Consider the following 23,105-nt stretch of genomic DNA (forward strand, 5'->3'; position numbering starts at 1 on the left):
TCATATCTCTTGTTTTTAAAGTGCCATGCACAAAAGTGGCTCTCTGCAAATAATAACTAATTTTGGTTTGGTTTCAGAGTTCTGAAACCAAGAGAGAGTTTTTTTAAAATAGGAGAAAAACCTTATTTATGCCAAACTTTTTGAAAACACAATGAAACATTTCTTTGTATTTGGGCTTGGTAAAAACTTTCATTAAAACCTGTGCTCGAGTGCTCCTTTTAAAGTTCAGTTTGGAGTATCATAAAAGCTAAGACTGTGCAGAGAAGGATATACTTCACTTGAAGATATAAAACAGATTAATTAGCTCTACAGGGCAAGGGAACTGCAAAAATCATGCATTGCAACATTCAAGGCTTCAGTTTTTTAGGTATTAACTTGTTCTGGACACACCTATTTAAACTTTACTGTGTTATAAAATTACCCACCAAAGACTTCAAACCCTAGGCAGCCCACTATTCAGAGAACAAATGCTGCTGCAGGTTATGTTGTCTTCAACACTTGATTCAGTTCTTGGTGAGTAACTCTTTAGGCATTTTACCTAATCTATTCACCACCTAGAACAGGTTTTCTGTTACTCAAGCTGTTACAGTGTTCAATTGGAATTAAAAACAACAAAACAAAAGTAAATAAAAGATATGTTAATCCATTTTTCATACGTTACGGTCTGTAGCTAGGTTGTTAACATTAATTGTCCAATTGAAAAGTGAAATTCAGTGTGCATGTGGCATTTTATTAATAATACTTTATTATTGTTTACATAGCAATAGCCATCAAAATGTGCTAGCTGCTTTCCAATATGGGCACAGTCCTGGCTCTGATAACCTTACAATTTTTGCATATCTATTTAATCTAATCTAATCTAGTTTTTCCTCCCAAGAATTCATGTTTTACAAATATTAATGAATTTAGCCTCACAATACCAATGTGAGGTAAGGAAATATTATCTCCATTTTATAGATGGAGAAACTGAGACACACAAATTGAATGCCTTACCAAAGCTCACACAGGAAGACTGGAGCAGAGTCAGATATAGGACTTAGGTCACCTGAGTCCCTGTCATATACCTTACTCACAAGACCATGTGTTTCATTCTTCTGCAAATAGATTTTCCTTCATGTCCTCTGGAGTAATTATAGTGGAGTGTTCTGTTATGGAAATCATTCAGTTTCACAAGACATTCTATGCCCAGATGTTTGAATATTCAGCCCAAATTATTTATAATTGACTCAGTGTAATTTAATGTAACTTTATTTTTTGTTTAGGGAAATGCTTGGGAAAAATACAACAGAACCACCTAAGAAAAGGTAAATTTTTATGGCCTTAACTAATGAAGTAAAAGAAAGCAAGAGATGGCTTACGTTTTCATTTGAAATTAATTTGTCAGTTTATGTGGTGTGTTTGGTCTCTGGTGAGCAGTGCATTCTTATATTTTGTATCATTTCAAACAATTTAAAATCACAAATATGTGCACTGAACAAAGATAATGGGAATATTGTGAAAATGGGTGTGCTTCTCCACAAGTGAAAGTTTGTGATGTTTAGAAATTGTGGACTTGTTGTCTCTGTTCACACATAATTTACACTTTAAAGGTTGGCCCAATGTATGTTAAACAGAGTCCTGTATCAACCAAAAGCATTAAAGATTCTCTCTTTTATACTGTATTCACCTTTCCTTCTACCTGCATAGTGTCACAAGTAACTGCATATAATATAGAGGTATCATGTCGATATGTATTGCATTCTAGATATTACATTACAGCTTTTTTGTTCTATTTGGTCATAGGTCTCAGGAGCTATGTAAAGATTTCCACAATATTTCCCTTATATGGACAAAGGGAATAAAATCTGAAATTTAATTGTACGAGCTGTGTGTAAAGCTTTATTCCAAATGTTTCATAATATGCTTGTGTGAAGATTTTTAGTCACTGTCTGGGCTTTCCCCAACAAGAATGGCCTTTCTGATATGAACGTGACTCAATGTTTTAAAAATATGGGGATGGAAAGCTGTGGTACTCTCTGAACAAATGATGCTTACCAAGGTCATCCCTCTGGCATTCCTCATTTCAGGATGGCAAATCCGGTTATTATAGTCCATATTGTGGGCCATATTTCTCATAGGCTGTTTGGAAAACTGCCTTTTTAAGGTTAGCTGGGGGATGAAGGGCTATTAGTGGTGATGGGATAATATAGGTCCCCACCCCCCATTCTGCATGGCACTTTGCTTGGTTTGCTGTAGTTTGAAGATCATTTGGGTTAAACCACAGTTTTTACAAATGTTAACACAGTAAACAGGAACTTTTTTTTAATTGTTTCTGGGGTTTTTTGTGGTGGTGGTGAGATGAGGTCAGCGATAATGTGCATGAGTTAAAGTTATAGCCATAGAATTTTTTTTAGCAAAACAACCCTCTTTCCGTCTTCCAGAATAGTAAGACACTTAAAATTATAACAGGGGGCAGATTTTAGAGAAACATGGTCAGAAGTATTCAAAGAAATGCTGCTAGCAGACTTCTGTATAATGTATCTCCCAAATGTTAACAATATGTTAATTTTCTATTGGCATTAAGTATACATTTGATATTTTGTTCTAGTGAGAAGCACCTGGAGTGTTTACTGACACACTGCATTAAAGTGCCAATGCTTGTCCTAGACCCTGCTGTGCCTGCCAACATCACTCTGAAGGACCTGCAATCTGTTCATCCTTCTTTACAAGCTGCTAACAATATATTCTTTGTAGCAAAACCAAAAAATCCGTCTACCAATGTGACAGTAGTTGTTTTTGACAGTCCTAAGGAAGGTAAGAACTGGTTTGTTTGTGTTTTCAATCATCAGAAGGAAAACCAATATTTTTCTTGGTACTAGTGTTGCAAGGTGAACTGGGCCTTTATCCAAACAACTTCTTACCCTATGCCAGTCTCTAGCTTTCTTCCGAGAGTTACTTTTAAAGCTTTTTGGGATTCTTTGCTGAAAAAGATTATATCACTGCTAAGATTAGTAGTTATATGAATTTGACATTACAGGTAAATTGCTGTATTCGATAAAATTTTCAGTCTTGTACAGATAGTCTTACAAAGTTGATCTTTTAGACAGAGGAGAATAAACCCTAGAAAACCTTTTTGAATGCATTGTACTAAATACTAGATCTAATACTGTACAACAGGAAATTATATACTTGCCAAAAATTAATATTCTTTACCTTAGAACAAACAGTGTCTAGGTATTTAGCATTTATATAAAAGATTCTCAGAGCAGGTACAACTTCTTCATTTATCTTAATGTATAGTGTCAAGCAAGTTGTCACCACCTAACCAATAATTCATTAGTAATGCAGACAACTTGTGGCCCTGTGACCCATTCACATTCTTTTTTGTATCATTTTAAGCTTTAATTTGCAAGAGATGAATTTAATTAATAAAATGTACTAAAATGGTGACCTTTGGAACCATTTATTTATTTCAGCTGAAGATGCCCATTCTGGAATGTTAAAAGAAAGCAGCAAACAGACAGTATGGAGAGGTTATTTGGTATGTTTATTTAAGAGTTAAATAAACAACTGTCAGATGTTGTATAAATTTAATTTTCTTTTCCTACATTTTTAAAAAGTATTTCTTTCACTGTTTGCCTACACTTTGTGTGTAGTAGTGAGAGAGAGTTTTTAAAATAACCCTTATTCTAGTTTTGAGGTTGGGTTAGGTGTCAAAATTAGCTCTCTAATCTGGAGAAAGATTTAAGAGATGCGTGAGTGAGTCACTATGGATTTTAAAAAAACAAAACCAGAACTAACTAGAAATTGTATTTTTCTTGTAGACCACAGACAAAGAAGTACCCGGTTTAGTGTTAATGCAAGATTTGGCTTTCCTTAGTGGATTTTCAGCTACATTCAAAGAGACAAATCAGCTAAGAGCAAAACTACCAGAGAACTTGGCCTCAAAAATAAAACTGGTAAGAACCTGCAGGGGAGAGTAGTTTTGATTACATTGTTTTGGAATTCTTTTTACAGAGAGATCCTGGCCAGTCTGATGCCAAAACTTCAGTGTATGACCTTCAAGCTTATACTATGGCTATTGCTGATAGTCATCATCTTTCTCTCCCCTGCCCTTAAGTTTATTTTCTTCCATCTGTGTTCCTGCGTCCTGAAATACATCAGGATAGTGCCTCAAGTAATTGCTTTCAAAAGACAAATCTTCCACAGTTGTCTCTCTAAAGGCTGTCCTAGCTGTGGAGATTAGGTTGCTACCTTTCAGTTGTTCAAAAACTGAAATACTGGCTGTGTCAGTTTCTCCAAGACACATTCACAGCAGTCTGCTCTCTGGCAGAACTGTCCCTTGGTGCCTGCCTATCTAAATTTGATTGGAAGGAGGTTAGTTAAACAGAAATTAAAAGGTACAGTGATTAGAGTGAAATCCCAAGCTGCATGGACACTTTTCAAAGACACCATAATAGAGACCCAACTTAAATGTATACCCCAAATTAAAAAACACAGTAAAAAACTAAAAAAGAGCCACCGTGGCTTAACAACCATGTAAAAGAAGCAGTGAGAGATAAAAAAGCATCTTTTAAAAAGTGGAAGTCAAATCCTAGTGAGGTAAATAGGAAGGAGCATAAACACTGCCAAATTAAGTGTAAAAATGTAATAAGAAAAGCCAAAGAGAACTTTGAAGAATGGCTAGCCAAAAACTCAAAAGGTAATAACAAAATGTTTTTTAAGTACATCAGAAGCAGGAAGCCTGCTAAACAACCAGTGGGGCCCCTGGACGATCGAGATAAAAAGGAGCACTTAGAGATGATAAAGTCATTGCAGAGAAACTAAATGAATTCTTTGCTTCAATCTTCACAGCTGAGGATGTTAGGGAGATTCCCAAACCTGAGCCGCCTTTGTAGGTGACAAATCTGAGGAATTGTCACAGATTGAAGTGTCATTAGAGGAGGTTTTGGAATTAATTGATAAACTTAACAGTAACAAGTCACCGGGACCAGATGGCATTCACCCAAGAGTTCTGAAAGAACTCAAATGTGAAATTGCGGAACTATTAACTGTGGTTTGTAACCTGTCCTTTAAATCAGCTTCTGTACCCAATGACTGGAAGATAGCTAATGTAACACCAATATTTAAAAAGGGCTCTAGAGGTGATCCCAGCAATTACAGACCGGTAAGTCTAACGTCAGTACCGGGCAAATTGGTTGAAACAATAGTAAAGAATAAAATTGTCAGACACATAGAAGAACATAAATTGTTGGGCAAAAGTCAACATGGTTTCTGTACAGGGAAATCATGTCTTACTAATCTATTAGAGTTCTTTGAAGGGGTCAACAAACATGTGGACAAGGGGGATCCAGTGGATATAGTGTACTTAGATTTCCAGAAAGCCTTTGACAAGGTCCCTCACCAAAGGCTCTTATGTAAATTAAGTTGTCATGGGATAAAAGGGAAGATCCTTTCATGGATTGAGAACTGGTTAAAAGACAGTGAACAAAGGATAAGAATAAATGGTAAATTTTCAGAATGGAGAGGGGTAACTAGTGGTGTTCCCCAAGGGTCAGTCCTAGGACCAATCCTATTCAACTTATTGATAAATGATCTGGAGAAAGGGGTAAACAGTGAGGTGGCAAAGTTTGCAGAGGATACTAAACTGCTCAAGATAGTTAAGACCAAAGCAAACTGAAGAACGTCAAAAAGATCTCAGAAAACTAAGTGATTGGGCAACAAAATGGCTAATGAAATTTAATGTGGATAAATGTAAAGTAATGCACATTGGAAAAAATAACCCCAACTATACATACAATATGATGGGGGCTAAGTTAGCTACAACTAATCAGGAAAGAGATCTTGGAGTCATCGTGGATAGTTCTCTGAAGATGTCCACGCAGTGTGCAGCGGCAGTCAAAAAAGTAAACAGGATGTTAGAAATCATTAAAAAAGAGAGAGAGAATAAGACGGAGAATATCTTATTGCCCTTGTATAAATCCATGGTACCCCCACATCTTGAATACTGCATACAGATGTGGTCTCCTCATCTCAAAAAAGATATACTGGCATTAGAAAAGGTTCAGAGAAGGGCAACTAAAATGATTAGGGGTTTGGAACAGGTCCCATATGAGGAGAGATTAAAGAGGCTAGGACTTTTCAGCTTGGAAAAGAGGAGACTAAGGGGGGATACGATAGAGGTATATAAAATCATGAGTGGTGTGGAGAAAGTGAATAAGGAAAAGTTATTTACTTGTTCCCATAATATAAGAACTAGGGGCCACCAAATGAAATTAATGGGCAGCAGGTTTAAAACAAATAAAAGGAAGTTCTTCTTCACACAGCGCACAGTCAACCTGTGGAACTCCTTGCCTGAGGAGGTTGTGAAGGCTAGGACTATAACAGGGTTTAAAAGAGAGCTAGATAGATTCATGGAGGTTAAGTCCATTAATGGCTATTAGCCAGGATGGGTAAGGAATGGTGTCCGTAGCCTCTGTTTGTCAGAGTGTGGAGATGGATGGCAGGAGAGAGATCACTTGATCACTACCTGTTAGGTTCACTCCCTCTGGGGCACCTGGCATTGGCCACTGTCAGCAGACAGGATACTGGGCTGGATGGACCTTTGATCTGATCCAGTATGGCCATGCTCTTATGGAAGACTCGCATTGTTAATGTGAGGTCCTGGCTAGACTTCTTTTCTCGTTGTATTTGGAAGAGTTTGTAGTGGTTAGAACACTAAACTAGGATTCAGGACTATGGTTCTATTATTGATTCTGCCACTTACTCTTTGTGTGACCATGCGCAGGTTGCACAGTCTGTGCCTCAGTTTACCCATCTGTAAAATAGGGCCATGCTTCCCTCGGGTGTTGTGAGGCTAAATTATTGATTTTGGACATAGCAAAAATGAGAGAGCAATCATGGCAAGAGATGGCACAGACTACCGGGGGAGGACTGGACATGAGGACCCTTTCTTCTTTCCTTCCCAGGAGTCCTGCCCCCACATTTTGAACTGTGACTAAAATGCAGTCTTCTGATTAGCTCTCTTTCTCCCACCCCCCCTTTTTTTGTGCCTTTCTCACACAATCCTAAAAATCCTAAATGTCTGGTGTGGGGTGGACATAATGGAAGAAGGAATTACTGTATGGAATAGGAAGTAGCAAAGGGTGGGAGTGGACAGGTTGGGCCTCCAGGGCTCCTGGTAAGAGGAACAGGGATGAGGGGGATGGTTGACATATAATGGAGCTAACAGGATATATACCTAATGTCACACAGTTTTCTTATATATCTAATCACCTCCTACCACCACTCCCTGGGAGAGCTGGATCTCGATCCCAGCTTGGGAGCCGGAGCGAGAAGCTCAGGGCAGCTTTGGATCCTGATCCCAGCTGGGAGCCGGGGCGAGAAGTCTGGGCGACTTTGGACCCCGATCCCAGGTGGGAACCGGGGCGAGAAGCCAAGGGGCCCCCTGCCTGCTCCCTGCCAGGAGCGGGGCAGCCATGTCAATTTCACAGGTCAGTGAGCCATGAAATTGACAAGGCTGCCCAGCTTCCCCCTGCACCTGGCGAATGTGGGCCAAGAAGCCCTGGGCGACTTCCCCCCACTCCTGGTGGTGAAAGGAGGGAGGGAGAGAAGCCCTGGGCGGCTTCCCCCTTCTCTTGGTAGCGAATGTGTAGGGGAGAAGCTCCGGGGGGCTTCTTCCGCACCTTGCGGGGTGGGGATGGGGAGCAGCCTGCCAGGAACCCGGAGCCTCCTGGCACAAGCTGATTTAGTTTTGTAGTGTAGACATACCCTTATTTGTATTGTGGTAGTGCCTAGTAGTCCCAGTGAAGGACTGGGCCCCATTGTACTAGGCACTGCACGTATATAGAAAACAAGAAGATGCTCTCTGCCTCAAAGAGCTTGTAGTCCAAGATGAGAGATGGCAGGTTCATACTACAAACAGTGAAGGAGGACCTTTTACAGTGTGTATTTAAATTTGAAACAATTCTGCTATACTAACTTTATTTATTGATATAATTTGTAAAATGCTTTGAGATACTCTGATGGAAGAAGTTAAATGTACATTAATTGTCACAGAATTATGGTTCCCTGGCCCTTCTAACCCTCATGCAGTTTCCCAGTCACTCCCCTGCAGTGGTTATTTTCCAATGCAGTGCTGCAAGTAAGGGACTGTAAACAAATTTTGAAATCACTTCCATTAGCAAAGGTGGCTATATATGAGGGGGGAAAGAAAGACGGGAGGGGGATTAGAAACCAAAAAGTGAAGCTGGTAATAAATTTACATCCAATGCTAATGACTCTAATCTAATAGAATCTGTTCTTCTCTTGAGTAAACACATTTCTGGATCCAAAGACCTATAAAAATAGTTCTTCTACCATCTAGACTGTAAAAGTCTTTCCTTGAGGGCTGTCACAAGTTTTCTGAATGGCTTGTAATAGGTGAGCTCAAACTGGAGTTGAGAAAAAGTGATGTTTACAAAGCAGTGATTGAGTAAGGGACAGGGGGCCATTTAGGGATCTGGGGCAAAAATCTGTCTGGGGATTGGTCCTGCTTTGAGCAGGGGGTTGGACTAGATGACCTCCTGAGGTCTCTTCCAACCCTGATATTCTATGATCTTGAAATTAAATAAATAAAAAACCCTGTAGAAATATGTCTATAATCAAATAAGCTTGAGAGACAGTGTGGGCTACAGGACTGAGTATGATTAGGAGCCAGGAGCTTAATGAGTTCTGTCCTGGCTCTGCTATTGATGCAGGAGAGGGATAGCTCAGTGGTTTGAGCATTGGCCTGCTAAACCCAGGGTTGTGAGTTCAATCCTTGAGGGGGCCACTTAGGGATCTGGGACGAAATCAGTACTTGGTCCTGCTAGTGAAGGCATGGGGCTGGACTCAATGACCTTTCAAGGTCCCTTCCAGTTCTAGGAGATAGGATATCTCCACTATGTGGCCTCAGGCAGTTTGCTTAAATTCCTTGTCAGTTTCCCCATCTGTCAAATGAGGATAATGGTATGTTTACATATCTCACAGCCACTTTGTGAGGATTAATGTTCATAAAATGCTGTGAAGTTATAAAGAGTGTTAATATAAGATGTGAATTTGCAGGGTGAAAGCACATAGATAATTATCTATGAAATGTATATATTTACAGTATTAGTAATGTAATGCGCTTGAAGTTTATTGGTCCGCTGTTAGCTGTTAATGTGCTTACTGATCATATTAGTTTTGCTGCGCTGAACATGTTCAGGTAGGTGTGCTTCAATATTTAGTCCACTGTTTGTACTGTAGTTCCACTTACAATTGAAACTGCCGTATTTAACCACGAGATGGCGCTCCTGCTCTTTATCATTCAGTCTGCAGCTTTTACTCAGTAACAGGGTTTCTTAAAGGTGACTTGCAAAGGAAATATATTGGGCTTGGTGTTGTCTAGCCTAGAACAGACTATGGTGACGTAGAAACTAATCAAATGGACAGGAGAGTAAAGAGACTGAATTGAGTGATGGAGAGTGGGAAGGATTTTTGGTCAGACTTTAAAACTCTGGCTGGTGTTTTGCTTTGTTAGAAAACCCATCTCTGCTACCTTGTTTTCAAGAGATTGTTTTGCCATATATACTATGTAGGTATATAAATACACACTACTTTTTTCAGCAGTGTTTTGTCTTTTATTCAAAAGCTTTTCAGAATCTCTACATTTAAGAGAAAAATCTTAAGCTACCCTAGATGGGCACATGTCCAAACTGAGCTGCTGCCTTATAATTTAGCTGTATTCCTCATCCCTTCCCACCCTGTTTCTCTCCACTGTTAGTCACCCTCATTTGGATTATCACATGTGGAGCAGCTTGAGCACACAAAATAATAGTGATGAAAAAAGGAAAAATATTGGTAGCAAATCCAGTCAGGAAGCTGTTCCTAATACCCAACCCTGTTTTGTAGAGGTGGTAATGTCAAGTCAAATAGAAAATAAATATTTTTAAAAACCGTTTTGGGGTAGGTGGAATGGGAATCTCTGCCGTTCATGTCATATGCTAGATATCTGATTCTCCGGGATTGTATGACGTTGTTGTATTCCTAAATAAAGCACATGCCTACTAATGGCAGCTTTGCAATCTGTAGCATTTCCATATCGGTATTTTTGGAGATTGCTTGCTGTGCAGACCATAACTATTCCTCAGCCATACAACTACAGAAGCCACCCTTTCATCAGTATGTTCAAATGATTCCCTGGAAGGTCTGAAATTTATCAGATTTTTCTAATGGCAAACCTCATAAATCAGATTGAAAGCGATCAAATAGCATATGAGTCAAACCATCAACAGCTTTAAAATGTCACAGGCAGGACAGCTGGACTTGTTTGATTGCTAAGGAATGGGGTGCTAACACTGTGACAAGTGTTGTCTTAAAAGGGGCAGAAAGGGTCAGATTTAATATAAAAATTAGTCCGAGGGAGTTAATAGATACATAAAAATCTGGTGGGATGGTTCAATTGTTTTTTAACTTGATATAGTATTACCGTAAAGTACTAAATTACTTTTACAAATCTCAGCCAACTAAAAATATATGCATTAATCCGTAACTGTTTTTATTAGCACTAACATTTTTTTTTGCACAGCACTGAGGAACTGATGACATATTTGTCGCTGTTAAATTTTCAGTCCAGCTTTTAAATATATACACTGCGCTTCTAGAGAACTGGAACACAATTGTGCATTTTAAACGTGTTTGAATCTTGCACACTACAATGTACAAATAAATCCTTATAACATTTAACTTGGGTGGTTTTACTTTTAGCAAAACATACCAGTCTCCTGCCCTTTGCAAGCCACATTTGCTGTCAGATATAGCATCTAGTGTAAGCCCCTTCTCATCCTGCACATTATGAAATCTGATAGCCAGAATAACTAGTGGCAAGAGATAAAAACAGCTAACAGATCAAACAGTTCCCCAGTAACGAATGACCTTAGCAGTAGATTGGCAATCACGTTTGAGGACTCAGAGACCCACCAATGGATTAGCTCTGAAGCCTTTTGTGTATCAGATTTCTAGATCATAAGTTGATCCTCCAGCCGTTCTAAAAATCTCATGTTACAGGCATAGCTGAATCGCCTTTCTGTCCCTAGAAAGGTGTTACTTTAGAAAAAGGTATAGTTCCTTTAATGATAAACTAAACTGAGGTTTCAGGAAAGTGTGAATTTCATTGTGGGGAGACTAAAATGCATTATTTAATGTAAATAATGAAGCATTTCTAACACAAGCACAGATTTGTGGTTGCTGGATTGCAGTGTAAGAAGAGAAACTTAGTTGGAAACAGTAATATCAGGCACACAATGAAGTTTTATGAGTATTGTTCTATTTTAAAAAACGAAAATTTCAGTTTCCCAGCATTAGGTTTCTGTTCTTCTTCTTGAAACATGCCATGTATTTGAGCATGTCAGTTTTCATTTACCATGTTGGTGCCCTTCGTTGTTAGGTTGCTTTACAGTATAGCTGATGTTTTATAAGTTTTCATCATTGTCTTTTCTTAGTACTATCATGAGAGAAATACAACAACAAAAATGAATGAGCTTGCAAGGAAAAGATCTCTCTTGTGTGGATACGTGCCAGAAATGAAAGATTGTTTCTCTGCTTGTATAGTTACAGCTTTATTCCGAAGCCAGTGTTGCCCTCTTGCAACTGAATAACCCCAAGGGTTTCCAAGAACTGAGCAAGCAAGCTAAGAAGAACATGACTATAGATGGAAAAGAATTGACACTTAATCCTGCTTATTTACTGTGGGATCTCAGTGCCATCAGTCAGGTAGGTAAATTTCACCAACCAATGTAAAGACTATAGTGTCAGAAGTTTCAAGGAGTAAGATTAAATAAATACAGTTAAGGAACAAGAATTTCTTCCAAAATTATAGGATTGTTAGGAATCTGCTATTCCTGCCATATAAAAAAATAACTCTCCAATCTTGAAATCTGGAAAGAAGAGTTTGGAGGGAGAGGAGTTTAATCAAATTGTCTTTTAGGACCACTGAGTCAAAAATATTTGACCTTCTGTACACACTTTGATAAAATTGTTTGCAAACTAGTCAGATTATTTTAATTTGACAAAAGTGTCATGTCTCAGTAGATACTGACTTTCAGATAAGCACTTTATTTTTCATGATGGGAAAAAGACTTAGTTAAAATAACACATTTTGTTTGCTCCTCATGGCATTTCTTTTTTTTATAATAATACACATGCTGTTAGTAGTCTCATCTAAAAGCTTTCAAAAAAATTTTTTTTGGCCCTTTTTACTTAACTAGAAGATTTCAGTAAAAGAGAACTGTCTTCTGCTGTGGAACAAATGACAAAGCCCATTTTTATCAAAATTATATTAAATGAAGTGGGGAAACTTCTACTTTCAAAGTAAGATTTAAAAAAACAAAAACAAAAACCTTGTCAATTTCTTTCTTCCAAGGCCTTTTTATATTATAGTAAAATACTATATATATGTATGTATGTGTATGTATATAATATACATACACACACACACACACACACACACACACACAAAGCAAATGCATATATTTTATTATAAAGTCTTGTCATATGCTGTAACCAGTCAACAACTTAATCATATAATTAAAATTGAATACTTCTGTGAACTTGCTGACTTTTGCTTGGTTTACGGGAATTGTTCATATTTTCTCACTATAATGCAGAACCTTAACTCAGACTTCACTTCCTCACGGAACAATAATGCATTATTCCAGTCGCTGATGTGTGGATGTCTGAGGCATGTATATTGGTGTTGCTGAGGTGGGAGTTCAGATTTTGAGCTATAGTGTGATTAAGGAGAATGAGGTGTATATATAGTGTTGTTGGAGATGTATAGGACTTATTTATGGGGGTTAGAGTCTGCATTGAAAGTGGTAGTCATTCAAATTAAGATACATTAAAGAGGGATACCTTAACTGGACATTCCTTATAAGGGTGACGTAGATGGGGATTTCCCTTAGGGAGTGTTAACTGTCTTCTAACAAAGGGTTTTAGTTTGTTTGTTTTTTGAGGGGGATTAAATATGTTGTGATAGTGACTTCACAGTGTGACCTACCTAACAAATTTAAAAATGAGGCTTCAGTCTGAGTGTAGTCTTTTAAACAAGAAAATACTGAAATATTTGAGTTTATTTGATGGTTGATGAGACCTGTGTGCCACTTCTGTTCAATAAACTATTTTTGTTGGGAGTTTTTAACATAGAAGAACTCAGGATTTTTTAAAAGTAGGTTTTTATAAAATGTGTATTGCACAAGGCAATTCAAGCAAATCATTAGGATGACAAATATTTATAAATAGTATATAATACAATAGAACCAAAAGACACAACTATTAAAAATGCCTTTTATGCATTAATGTCATGAAGCATAAAAGAATGAAATACAATGTGGCTTTGAGTCAAGCCACCACATGAGGGAGTGTGAGATCAGGAAAATAATATATCTAATCATAAGCCAGGAAGATAGGGTAGTATCTCTCTGGGACCTTGAAGAAAGTGGAGCCAGATTACTCAAATAACTGTCTGCCCCCAGGGCCGGCTCTGGCTTTTTTGCCGCCCTAGGCGGGGGCTCCGCTCTCCCCCCGGCGGCCGGGGGGAGGGCTGCGGGGGGAGGGCGGCCGGAGCCCTGGGAGGAGGGCGGCGAGCCCCGTCCGGGGCTCCGCTCTCCCCCCGGCGGCCAGAGCGCAGGGGGCAGGGCGGCGAGCCCGGCCGTGTCCCCGCTCTCCCCGGCGGCCGGAGCGCCGCGCCGCCCCCCTCCAGGTGCCGCCCCAAGCACAAGCTTGGTGGGCTGGTGCCTGGAGCCGGCCCTGTCTGCCCCCATTATCATCCATGGACATAGTGGCGATACCTAGTAGTCAACAGTATAAAGACAGCTGATGTCAATGTATTTTAGTGAAACCGGACAGTTTGTAAAGGAATAATGGTATTTTTTCATTATACTTACCGTTTACGAGCCAAGGCCCTCGTCCTGTATCACACTGACGCACGCACGTGCTTAACCTTCTCATTGTAAGTTATCCCATTGACTTCACTGAGACTACGTGCAGTGCCTCATTTAAGCACGTGCATAAACCTTTGTAGGAATGGGGTCTTAACTCTCTAATTAAGTCTAAATATAGGTCTAATTCTTTTCATAGTCTAAACAGGATGAAGATATTTCAGCCAGCCGTTTTGAAGATAATGAAGAGCTGAGATATTCCCTCCGATCAATAGAGAGGCACGCCCCTTGGGTTCGACACATTTTCATCATCACTAATGGGCAGATTCCATCCTGGCTTAATCTGGATAACCCTCGGATAACTATAGTAACACATCAGGTAAAACTCTCTAAAGGATTCCATAGTGATTTTAAGATGCACCTTTTTTTCTAAGTAAAGCTTGCATTTTATTGCAAAGGTAGAAGGAACCATGTTAATTCCCTCTCCCCCCTCCCCCCCCCGTTTTATTAAAACATATTACATTTTATATTTCACTTTGTTGCTTCACAAGACAACTGAATGTATATCAAACCTTCAACTTACTCTTTGTTTTCAAAGAGCCAGAGGCTTCAGCTAAATTGTGTCTGTCTCTAATACCCTTATGAAGTCTGTTTATAAAAAATTGAGGGAAAGTAAATGCTGTTTGAATCTTAATCCATAAAGAATTTCTTAGAGCCAGTGGAAAGCCAATAAACTTGTATTAAGACAGGATAGACTAGAATTATTGTTACTGGAAATAATAAATAGCTGAAAAGCTATATTAGTTGTGTCTTTTAAAACTGGCTTAAAAAATTCCTTCAACTCTACTAAACAAATAAACAGCAACAGAAAAATCACTGGCTTTTGGTTAAATAATTCTGGAATATTTGGTATCTTGGCATGCTCAAACTCTGAGCAATATGGGAGTCTTTCCATTGGCTTCAGTTGGCTTTGGAACAAATAATGCTGGTCTGCCAGTTATGGTAGAGCAAAAAAAAAAGACAGTTTAAGCTTGAAATGTGTATGTTCGTTAGCTATATGGAGAGATGATGGTAAAACTTACTACTTCTCTACCGTCTCCCTATTTATTTCCTCTATCCTTGTGTCTCTTTCTCCCATCTCTTTACTTTTCTTGTCTACATTCATTTTACATTGAATAGATAAAAAGCAATGTCTGATGTACCTGATAGGTGTTTTTTTAACACAGATGTAAACTAAGTGATTTATTTTATTTTATTTTTTGGGGGGACAGGACATATTTCAGAATTTGAGTCACTTGCCTACCTTTAGTTCCCCAGCCATTGAAAGTCACATTCATCGTATTGCTGGCCTTTCCCAGAAGTTCATTTACCTAAATGATGATGTTATGTTTGGGAAGGATGTATGGCCTGATGATTTTTACAGTCACTCTAAGGGTCAGAAGGTAAGTCACCATGAAACAAGCTTAATCAGAAATAGTTCAGAAACTTTTTCTGCACTAATGTGATATAAATTGAAGAAATTATAATATGAAAGGAAAGGAGGACTAAAAATATTCTTAAAAATTAGACATTTGGTAGCAGGGATTTGAAAATAAAGTGTTTTCCATACCTTTGAATGCTTGTATAATATAGGTGTCACGCTTACAGTGCTAGCGGCACCTTTGTCCCCTTTTGGGTCTCTGAGTGCACCCCCTCAGCTATCGGATGTCATATCTTTACCTCACGGAGGCATAGTGCATGGCAAACCAGGGGGTGACTGTACAGCTCACTAGCTTGCTGCGCACTAACTGGCTACGTGGATCCTGCCACCATGCACTAAAAGTTCCGTAGTGCACTTTGAACCTACTGCTTGAAACAGCAATAGGTCAGAGTGCACTATGGAACTTTTAGTGCGGTTGCAGGGTATGTGTGGTAGGCTAGTGAACTGTATATTCACACCATGGCTTGTCGTGCACTAAGTGTCCGTGTGGTCAAGCCCTTACACTATCATTGCAGCTGATAGCAATAGTAGAAGTGTTACTGTAAAGAGGGCACATGAGATTTTTTCCATTGTATTATCTAATCCTGGTCAGAGCAGGTCTTTATGAGATTGAGGTTAAAAAACACTGATGGCTATTTAAATCCTGCCTTTGCTAGTGCTCCCACCATTGTACCAATGGTAGTGCTGCACCAGTAGGAGTGCTTTCTCAAAGTCTAGTGTGGATGGGCCTTACACCACCATAAAATCATAAACCATGGCATATTTTGTGGTTAGTAAGAAGGCATCAAGGCATAGTGGGAATTACAGGAGTTTGGGGTGATTAAAAACTGTTGCTGTTGACTAGCAGGAAATTCCAACTGCTTCAGTAGGTTTTAATATAGGTAAATAGTCACATATTCAGCTGAGTCCTCTAATGAGAGCTGTCATACAATTCTTCATTTTATTACTGTTTTGTCAAGTCTCATGATGACGTGGAGTCAAATGAAGTTTTCTTTCATGAAATCTGATCAGTAGTTGTTACAACTGGGTTTAGATGTGGGAGTGGGAAGGTCTGAAAAAAAAGTGCTTCATTTTTAATGCTTTGTAAACTAAACATGTTTTGTTCTACATTGTGTCATGTCAGAAATTCTTGGAAACATTTAACTCATAGATTATCAGATGCTTAATGATTAGTATGTATGTTCTACATCTGTTTGTCACATGCATGATTAATAGGCAGCACCAGGAAACTTTTGGGTCAGCTGACAAATGAACTGAAGTCAGTTATTTTAGACTTCTTTTTTATCTTCTAAACACTGTTTAACCTTTATATAAATATTGCCTGTGGGAATGAATCCAGGGCCGAGAGTCTTTGAACATGTAAAGCACTATGCATAGGTAACTGTTAAGTGTGCTTATTTGACCGAAAAACTGAGATTGTAATATTATTCCTTCTAGGTTTACTTGACTTGGCCCGTGCCAAACTGTGCTGAAGGATGTCCTGGCTCATGGATTAAAGATGGTTACTGCGATAAGGCCTGTAATAATTCCGCATGTGATTGGGATGGAGGGGATTGCATTGGTAAGAGAATTTAGAAACTAATTAATTGACCTACTTTCTTACAAAAATTCTGTAGCTGGTGGATTATCCTGTATATATGAACAATTCCCCTTTAATAGAAAATAAATAAATAAATTGGTCTTTCTTACAGATATAAAGATAAATTTCATTATGTGGGAAATAACTGATGCTGCAAATTACAGTATTGAGCAGTACACAGGGAAATCTTGCTCTGTGTATTGGATCTAACTAGATGAGATGGAGGGGTTTTTGAGCCTTAATGTCTATTAGCTCTGCAGCTCTGATGGTAGTAAAATGTTGGTTTTACTCATGAACAAAGCACACATCACTCAGAAGATATATTGGGAAAAGAGGTATAGCAGTAACTAGACATCAATTTCAGAATCATTCTTCTGACCAGAATCATACTAAGGGAAGATTGAGGATTAATAATGGCATTTTACATACTTTTGATAGCTGTGTATTCTCTCTAATATCACGGATTCAGTATTATATAGTTGGGTTTTAAATTAAAATTGGACTTTAGGTATGAATGGTTTGCCAGAGTATTTAATACAAAGTTTACTTTGTGAGATTAGTAATTTTTTAAATTTTAAATGCTCTGTCATTCATTCCCTTTGCTAAGGAGATTATCCACACTCACTTCTCTATCAGATTTCTCCTGATGTTTTAAAAACCTGTTCCAGAGCATGCTCTGGCTAGATTCTAGACCACCTCCTCAAGCGTGGTTCTGATGAATATTTGTGTTCAACCCACATCCATATTTTGGATACTTACTGTCCAGAGTGAAGCTAGCAGATGGTCATGTCTTTGACATGGTGGACCTTGAGGGTCTAACTAGAACATGCTCTGTCTTGACATCCATTTCCCCACATTTAAACATCCTAACTTTCTCCAGATGTGAACACTGAAGAACATTATTTCCCCTTCCACTTCTCTTCCTGTCAGATATTTAGTTTTATGAGGGTGATTTTATGTTTTTCATAGATTTATATAAGGCTAGAAAGGACCACTATGATCATCTAGTCTGACTTCCTGCATAAAACAAAGGGTACAGAATTTCACTTGTAAGTCTTGCAATGGAGGGAATTGGTCTTCTCTGCTATATAAGTGAGTACTATTAAGCACAAGAGCTTTGGGTGCATTTTCTTAAAAGGGAAATCTTGTTTTTAAGCTTTGGGCCATAAATGTATACACAGGATTAGAATGCAGATGAATGTTTTTCCCTCTGTATTTTAAAATAATTCTAGATGCTCTTGTTGCAGGGTTTCTCAAAAGTCTTGTCAGTGTTTTAGTGTTTTACAGTGTAATTTTATTCTAAAAAATTATTCTATAAAATGGCATCTTTTCATTCTACTGACTATTTCCTGTGAATATTCAGAGTTTTTCTTTGAGTTCTGGTCCCTATGTATATTCCCCATGTGGGTATGCATGAGCGCCATGCTCCTGAGTCTGGAGATTCTTAATAAGCATTGTCCATTGACTCACACATGCACAATAGTGCAGAGAGTAATCCATGTCAGAAGTAAGGGTTTTAATGGATGTTTTCCCCCCACATCCCTACCCTTCTTTAGGGAACAGCGGAGGTAGTCGTTACGTTGCTGGTGGTGGTGGAGGTGGAGGAGCAGGGAATGGCCCACCCTGGCAATTTGGTGCTGGAATCAGTGGAGTCTCTTATTGTAACCAGGGCTGTGCCAATTCCTGGCTCGCAGATAAATTCTGTGACCAGGCATGCAATGTCCTCTCGTGTGGATTTGATGCTGGTGACTGTGGGCAAGGTATGTAAAGTACATAACTGACGGTCTTTATGTGAGAATTCTTCAGAACTGTATGTTACTGTTTTGTAGTTATTGCTTGTGGAGTCCCATGTTAAAGACACATTGCAGAGTTGAAAAAAAAAGAGCTGTGAGTGTATTACCAGCTTGGGAAAATGCGTATGGATGGTTGTTTCATGAACCAATTCAAACTCGAAAGAGTGTTTTGGGCTGATTTTATTTTTTCTTGAGCAGTTATTTATTAAGTATGGACAGTGAGTTTGGTGCTGTACAGAACACAGAGTATCAAGGTCTTTGCCTCAAGAAGCTTACGGTTTTAAATTAGAAAAATTCAACACAGACAAAAGCACCATGTATCCAGATATGTAGGCCTAATCTCAGTGAGGCATTTATAGACACTTACCTCTGAACTAGTATTGAAAGGCTTCACAGTATATTTTAAGGAATCATTTGAAGGAAGAGAAAATGTCAGGGACACTAGGAGAGGGAGGGAGTTACAAGTATAAGGGATGGCATGGAAAAGAATGTGAAGATGAGAAAGGGAGCAAAATACAAAAAGGGCTTGGAAGGAGTGCAGGCAGTACAAAGAAATGAAAGCACAGAGATGTTGGTAGTGTGAAGCTATGCAGAGTCTTAAACATTCATGTAAGAAATTAGAATTTGATGACCAGAGGAAACTAATGGACCAGTTCAAAGAGGGGAGTGACATGGTCATAGTAGTTAAGTGGAAGATGTTAGCAGCTTTTTATGTAGGTGGGAGGGGCTGTGCTGAGATGCAGAGAAGCCGAAAAGGTTTTTGTTGTAGGAATAGAGCAGAAGGGACAAAAGCATCAGAGGTTGATGAGAGCTTGAATGTGGGGCGTGGAGAAAGTGAGAGAGTACAGTAAGGCACCAACATAGCGTACTAGGAGGATGACAAACTTGTCAGCAGTGATGGAGATGATTAGGGAGGAAGGAAGAAGGTCATTTTGGCCATGTTGATTTTTGAGTTCTCTAGTCAAGATATGATAAAGTAGTATAGTCCATCTAAACAAACATGAAACTCCATTAGAATGTGGTAAAAACAAAATTTGAGGATATCCGTTATGATCTGTAGTTTAAAATAAGAGGGAAAGTGGTAATGGGCCACAAAAATGCTGAAGGTGGAAATTGAAAATCTGATGATCACAGCTTTAGAGTCGCCACTGGAATGAATCGCAAGTTTATAAATCTTAATATGTTATAAGATGGTGATCCATTATTAGGATAAATGAATGCGAAAAATTGGCAGTTACTGTAGTTATCATTTTTGAGCTCACTCTGCTGATATTCTGATTATTGCTTAAAACGGGATTGAAGAAAAGTGACAGGGTGATAAATTATTAATTCTTTGTTTTTCCAGATCACTTTGACGAGTTGTACAAGGTGACTCTCCAGCAGAATCAAACCCATTATATTATTCCAAAAGGTGAATACCTGCCCTATTTCAGCTTTGCTGAAATAGCCAAGAAGGGAATTGAAGGTGCCTATAGCGATAATCCAATTATACGTCATGCTTCTGTTGCCAACAAGTGGAAGACTATCCACCTGGTAATGCATAGTGGAATGAATGCAACTGTGATCTATTTTAATCTTACATTTCAAGATAAAAATGATGAAGAGTTTAAAATGCAGATAGCTGTTGAGGTTGATACCAGAGAGGAACTGAAATTGAACACAACTTCCACCCAGAAATCAGACACTTTCATTAAAATTACACCTTCAGTATCAGAAGATGAAATGATATTTGAGGATATTCCTGAAGAAGAACGTTTTCCAAGAGTCAGGAAACGTCCAAATAACACACAGGAGAGTTTTCTTGAAGATGTGGTAATGCCACCAGTAAATGTGTCTTTCCTCCCTGAAGATGTTCAGCTCGCTCTCTGGAACCTGGATTTAAAGCTAGAAAATGGTGATATCACTCATAAAGGCTATAATCTATCAAAGGCTGCTCTTCTGAGCTCTTTCCAAATGTTATCTACAATGACAAAAACTAAGAAGATGCCAGGCATGGAAAGGAAAGATATCTATGATGATGTAAAAGAACAAAAGAACCTTACCAGTTGGCACAAGCCTTATAAAGATTTAATTGGTGGCAAAATAGAAGCTGCAACAAAAAAACATGAAGCAGTTCCTTCAAAGTCAGTAGCTATAAAGAGTACTGTTGTGGCAATGAAGGTGAACAGTCAGTTTCCTCTAAAATCAATTTCTGAATCCATGCCTGTAATCCAGAACATGGGAAATAAAAATGGATCTCGAGAGAAAATACTGAATGCACTCATACCAAAAGAAACCCATAAGTCAAAAGATATTGGAAATGTGGGGACTGAGGAAGAGAAAAAGGGGGAAATGGAAAGAAATAACCGGCATGCCAACATAGATACAGCAGGCAGCAAAGTGTTGCCAGGAAGGAAACTGCAATATTACACTGGAAGTGATCAAGGCTTTTTGCCGTGGGAAAAAAATAAGTATTTCCAAGATCTTCTTGATGTGAGTATCCTAATTGCATAACACAGAATATATCACTTCAGAAAATTTGTCATCTTTGCTTTATGCATGATTTAATGGAACACGGTTAAGGTGAAAATCATAGTGAAACATTCTTTGCTTATGTGACAAACTCTGAAATTATTAAAACCAGAGAGATTTTTTTAAAATCTGTTTTACTTTTAATTATTTTCACTGTTCATTTACTTTCTATGCTTCTCCATGGAAAGAACTGTCCAAGTTCACTTTTTCTCCTGTAGTTGTTTTTTAGTCAGTTTTGCGGTCTAGTTTTCATGCACTGGCACAATGCAACTGTTCAGGTTTACAGCACTGCAAGGGAAGGTTTAAATTAGTTCTCATGCAAATTTGTATATACATACAAAATTTTATTTTTCGTATAAACCCAATCTTTAAAAAATTCCATCTATATTTTTGGGTCTAAAAGGTAAGTTAAGTGTCTATTTTATTATGCCAACAAAAACTTATAGGAACAGATCAAGAGAATACAGGAGGCAATCCTCTCCCAGATGCCTAGCCCAAAAAATTTGTTCTGGGAATCTCTGGAATGGAAGAAGGTGGACCACACAGAGTCATCTGGCAGAGGTTGCTCCTAATTGCTTTCAAGTAGTAGAGATGCTCCATTTAAAATGTAAGATATTTTAACTCTTTAAACTTAATCTTTGATTGGATTCTATGTAGGAGGAACCTTCATACTCCAGAGACCTGATTTTGTTAATTGTAGATGCATAGCCATCAAAGGGAATGCAAGATTACATACATGTCCTACAACAAATAGTGGCTTTTCTATTAAAATTTAACAAATTAAATGAGGTTCCATGTGCCATTTCCTGTCGGTTTTAAGGAAGGTCACATTTCAGGCCTAAACTGTCACTTTAAAAAATGAGAACTCAACTGTTCGAGCAAGAACATTTGACACAGCTTACAGTTTTACAAATATTGAAAAGAGCTTAGTACTTCATTGGAATTATCAACATGCATGTGTGTTAGGATCTCTAATAATGTAACCCTGGGGTATGCCTATCATTTTGTTAGGAAGAAGAGGCATTAATTAAGCAGATGTCCTACTTTACTGATGGTAAACGAATTGGCAGGCAGTTGAAAGATACATTTGCTGATTCCCTCCGATATGTAAATAAACTTCTAAACAGCAAATTTGGATTTACATCTCGGAAAGTCCCTGCTCATATGCCTCACATGATTGACCGCATTGTTATGCAAGAACTACAAGATATGTGAGTATGCCTTTGTTTGAAATAAGGTGAAACTCCAGAGCTGTTGTAATTCTATCTTCTGTGTCTGCTCCCTTGAATTTATAGCTATGCGTTGATGATTGACTGCCTATGGGTTGATGTCTGTCTTCGTTAAACTTGTACTTTGAGAGGGGGGAGAGAGAATTTTTCCTTCACTAGGACAACAGTGTTAAAATAAGTAGTCTTTGGAGAACTTTTTGAACTTCAGATGAGGTACTTTTCTTCAGTGAGGAATGTTTCACTTTAAGGTGGCAAAGTAATGAATTGATTTGTATTGTATCTGGACAGGTTTCCTGAGGAATTTGACAAGACCTCATTTCACAAAGTGAGACACTCGGAAGATATGCAGTTTGCTTTTTCATATTTCTATTACCTCATGAGTGCAGTTCAGCCACTGAATATTTCCCAGGTTTTTGATGAAGTTGATACAGATCAGTCAGGTATTTTGTCTGACAGAGAGATTCGCACATTGGCTACAAGAATACATGAACTGCCCTTAAGTTTACAGGTACATTTTCTTCAGAAACCATTTTTGTTGTTACTTTAGCTGTAAAATTCAATATGATCATTATCACAAGAGAAAACAAACACTGCAAC

At 38.4% G+C, this 23,105-nt stretch overlaps 1 protein-coding gene across 1 annotated transcript in view; it reads left to right on the forward strand.

Annotated features, from left to right (window-relative positions):
• Window positions 1-23,105, forward strand: part of GNPTAB (N-acetylglucosamine-1-phosphate transferase subunits alpha and beta) — a 62,446-nt gene that overhangs the window by 24,959 nt on the left and 14,382 nt on the right. Inside the window, exons 4-15 of the mRNA XM_065401468.1 lie at window positions 1,263-1,304; window positions 2,588-2,793; window positions 3,456-3,520; window positions 3,804-3,938; window positions 11,590-11,751; window positions 14,116-14,295; window positions 15,188-15,358; window positions 16,834-16,957; window positions 18,532-18,735; window positions 20,114-21,240; window positions 22,291-22,490; window positions 22,797-23,016. Of these exons, the coding sequence (XP_065257540.1) occupies window positions 1,263-1,304; window positions 2,588-2,793; window positions 3,456-3,520; window positions 3,804-3,938; window positions 11,590-11,751; window positions 14,116-14,295; window positions 15,188-15,358; window positions 16,834-16,957; window positions 18,532-18,735; window positions 20,114-21,240; window positions 22,291-22,490; window positions 22,797-23,016 (2,836 nt within the window). The remainder of the gene's footprint in view (window positions 1-1,262; window positions 1,305-2,587; window positions 2,794-3,455; window positions 3,521-3,803; window positions 3,939-11,589; window positions 11,752-14,115; window positions 14,296-15,187; window positions 15,359-16,833; window positions 16,958-18,531; window positions 18,736-20,113; window positions 21,241-22,290; window positions 22,491-22,796; window positions 23,017-23,105) is intronic.

This window comes from Emys orbicularis, chromosome 1, assembly GCF_028017835.1.
Source record: "Emys orbicularis isolate rEmyOrb1 chromosome 1, rEmyOrb1.hap1, whole genome shotgun sequence".
NCBI classification, from domain to species: Eukaryota; Metazoa; Chordata; order Testudines; family Emydidae; genus Emys; species Emys orbicularis.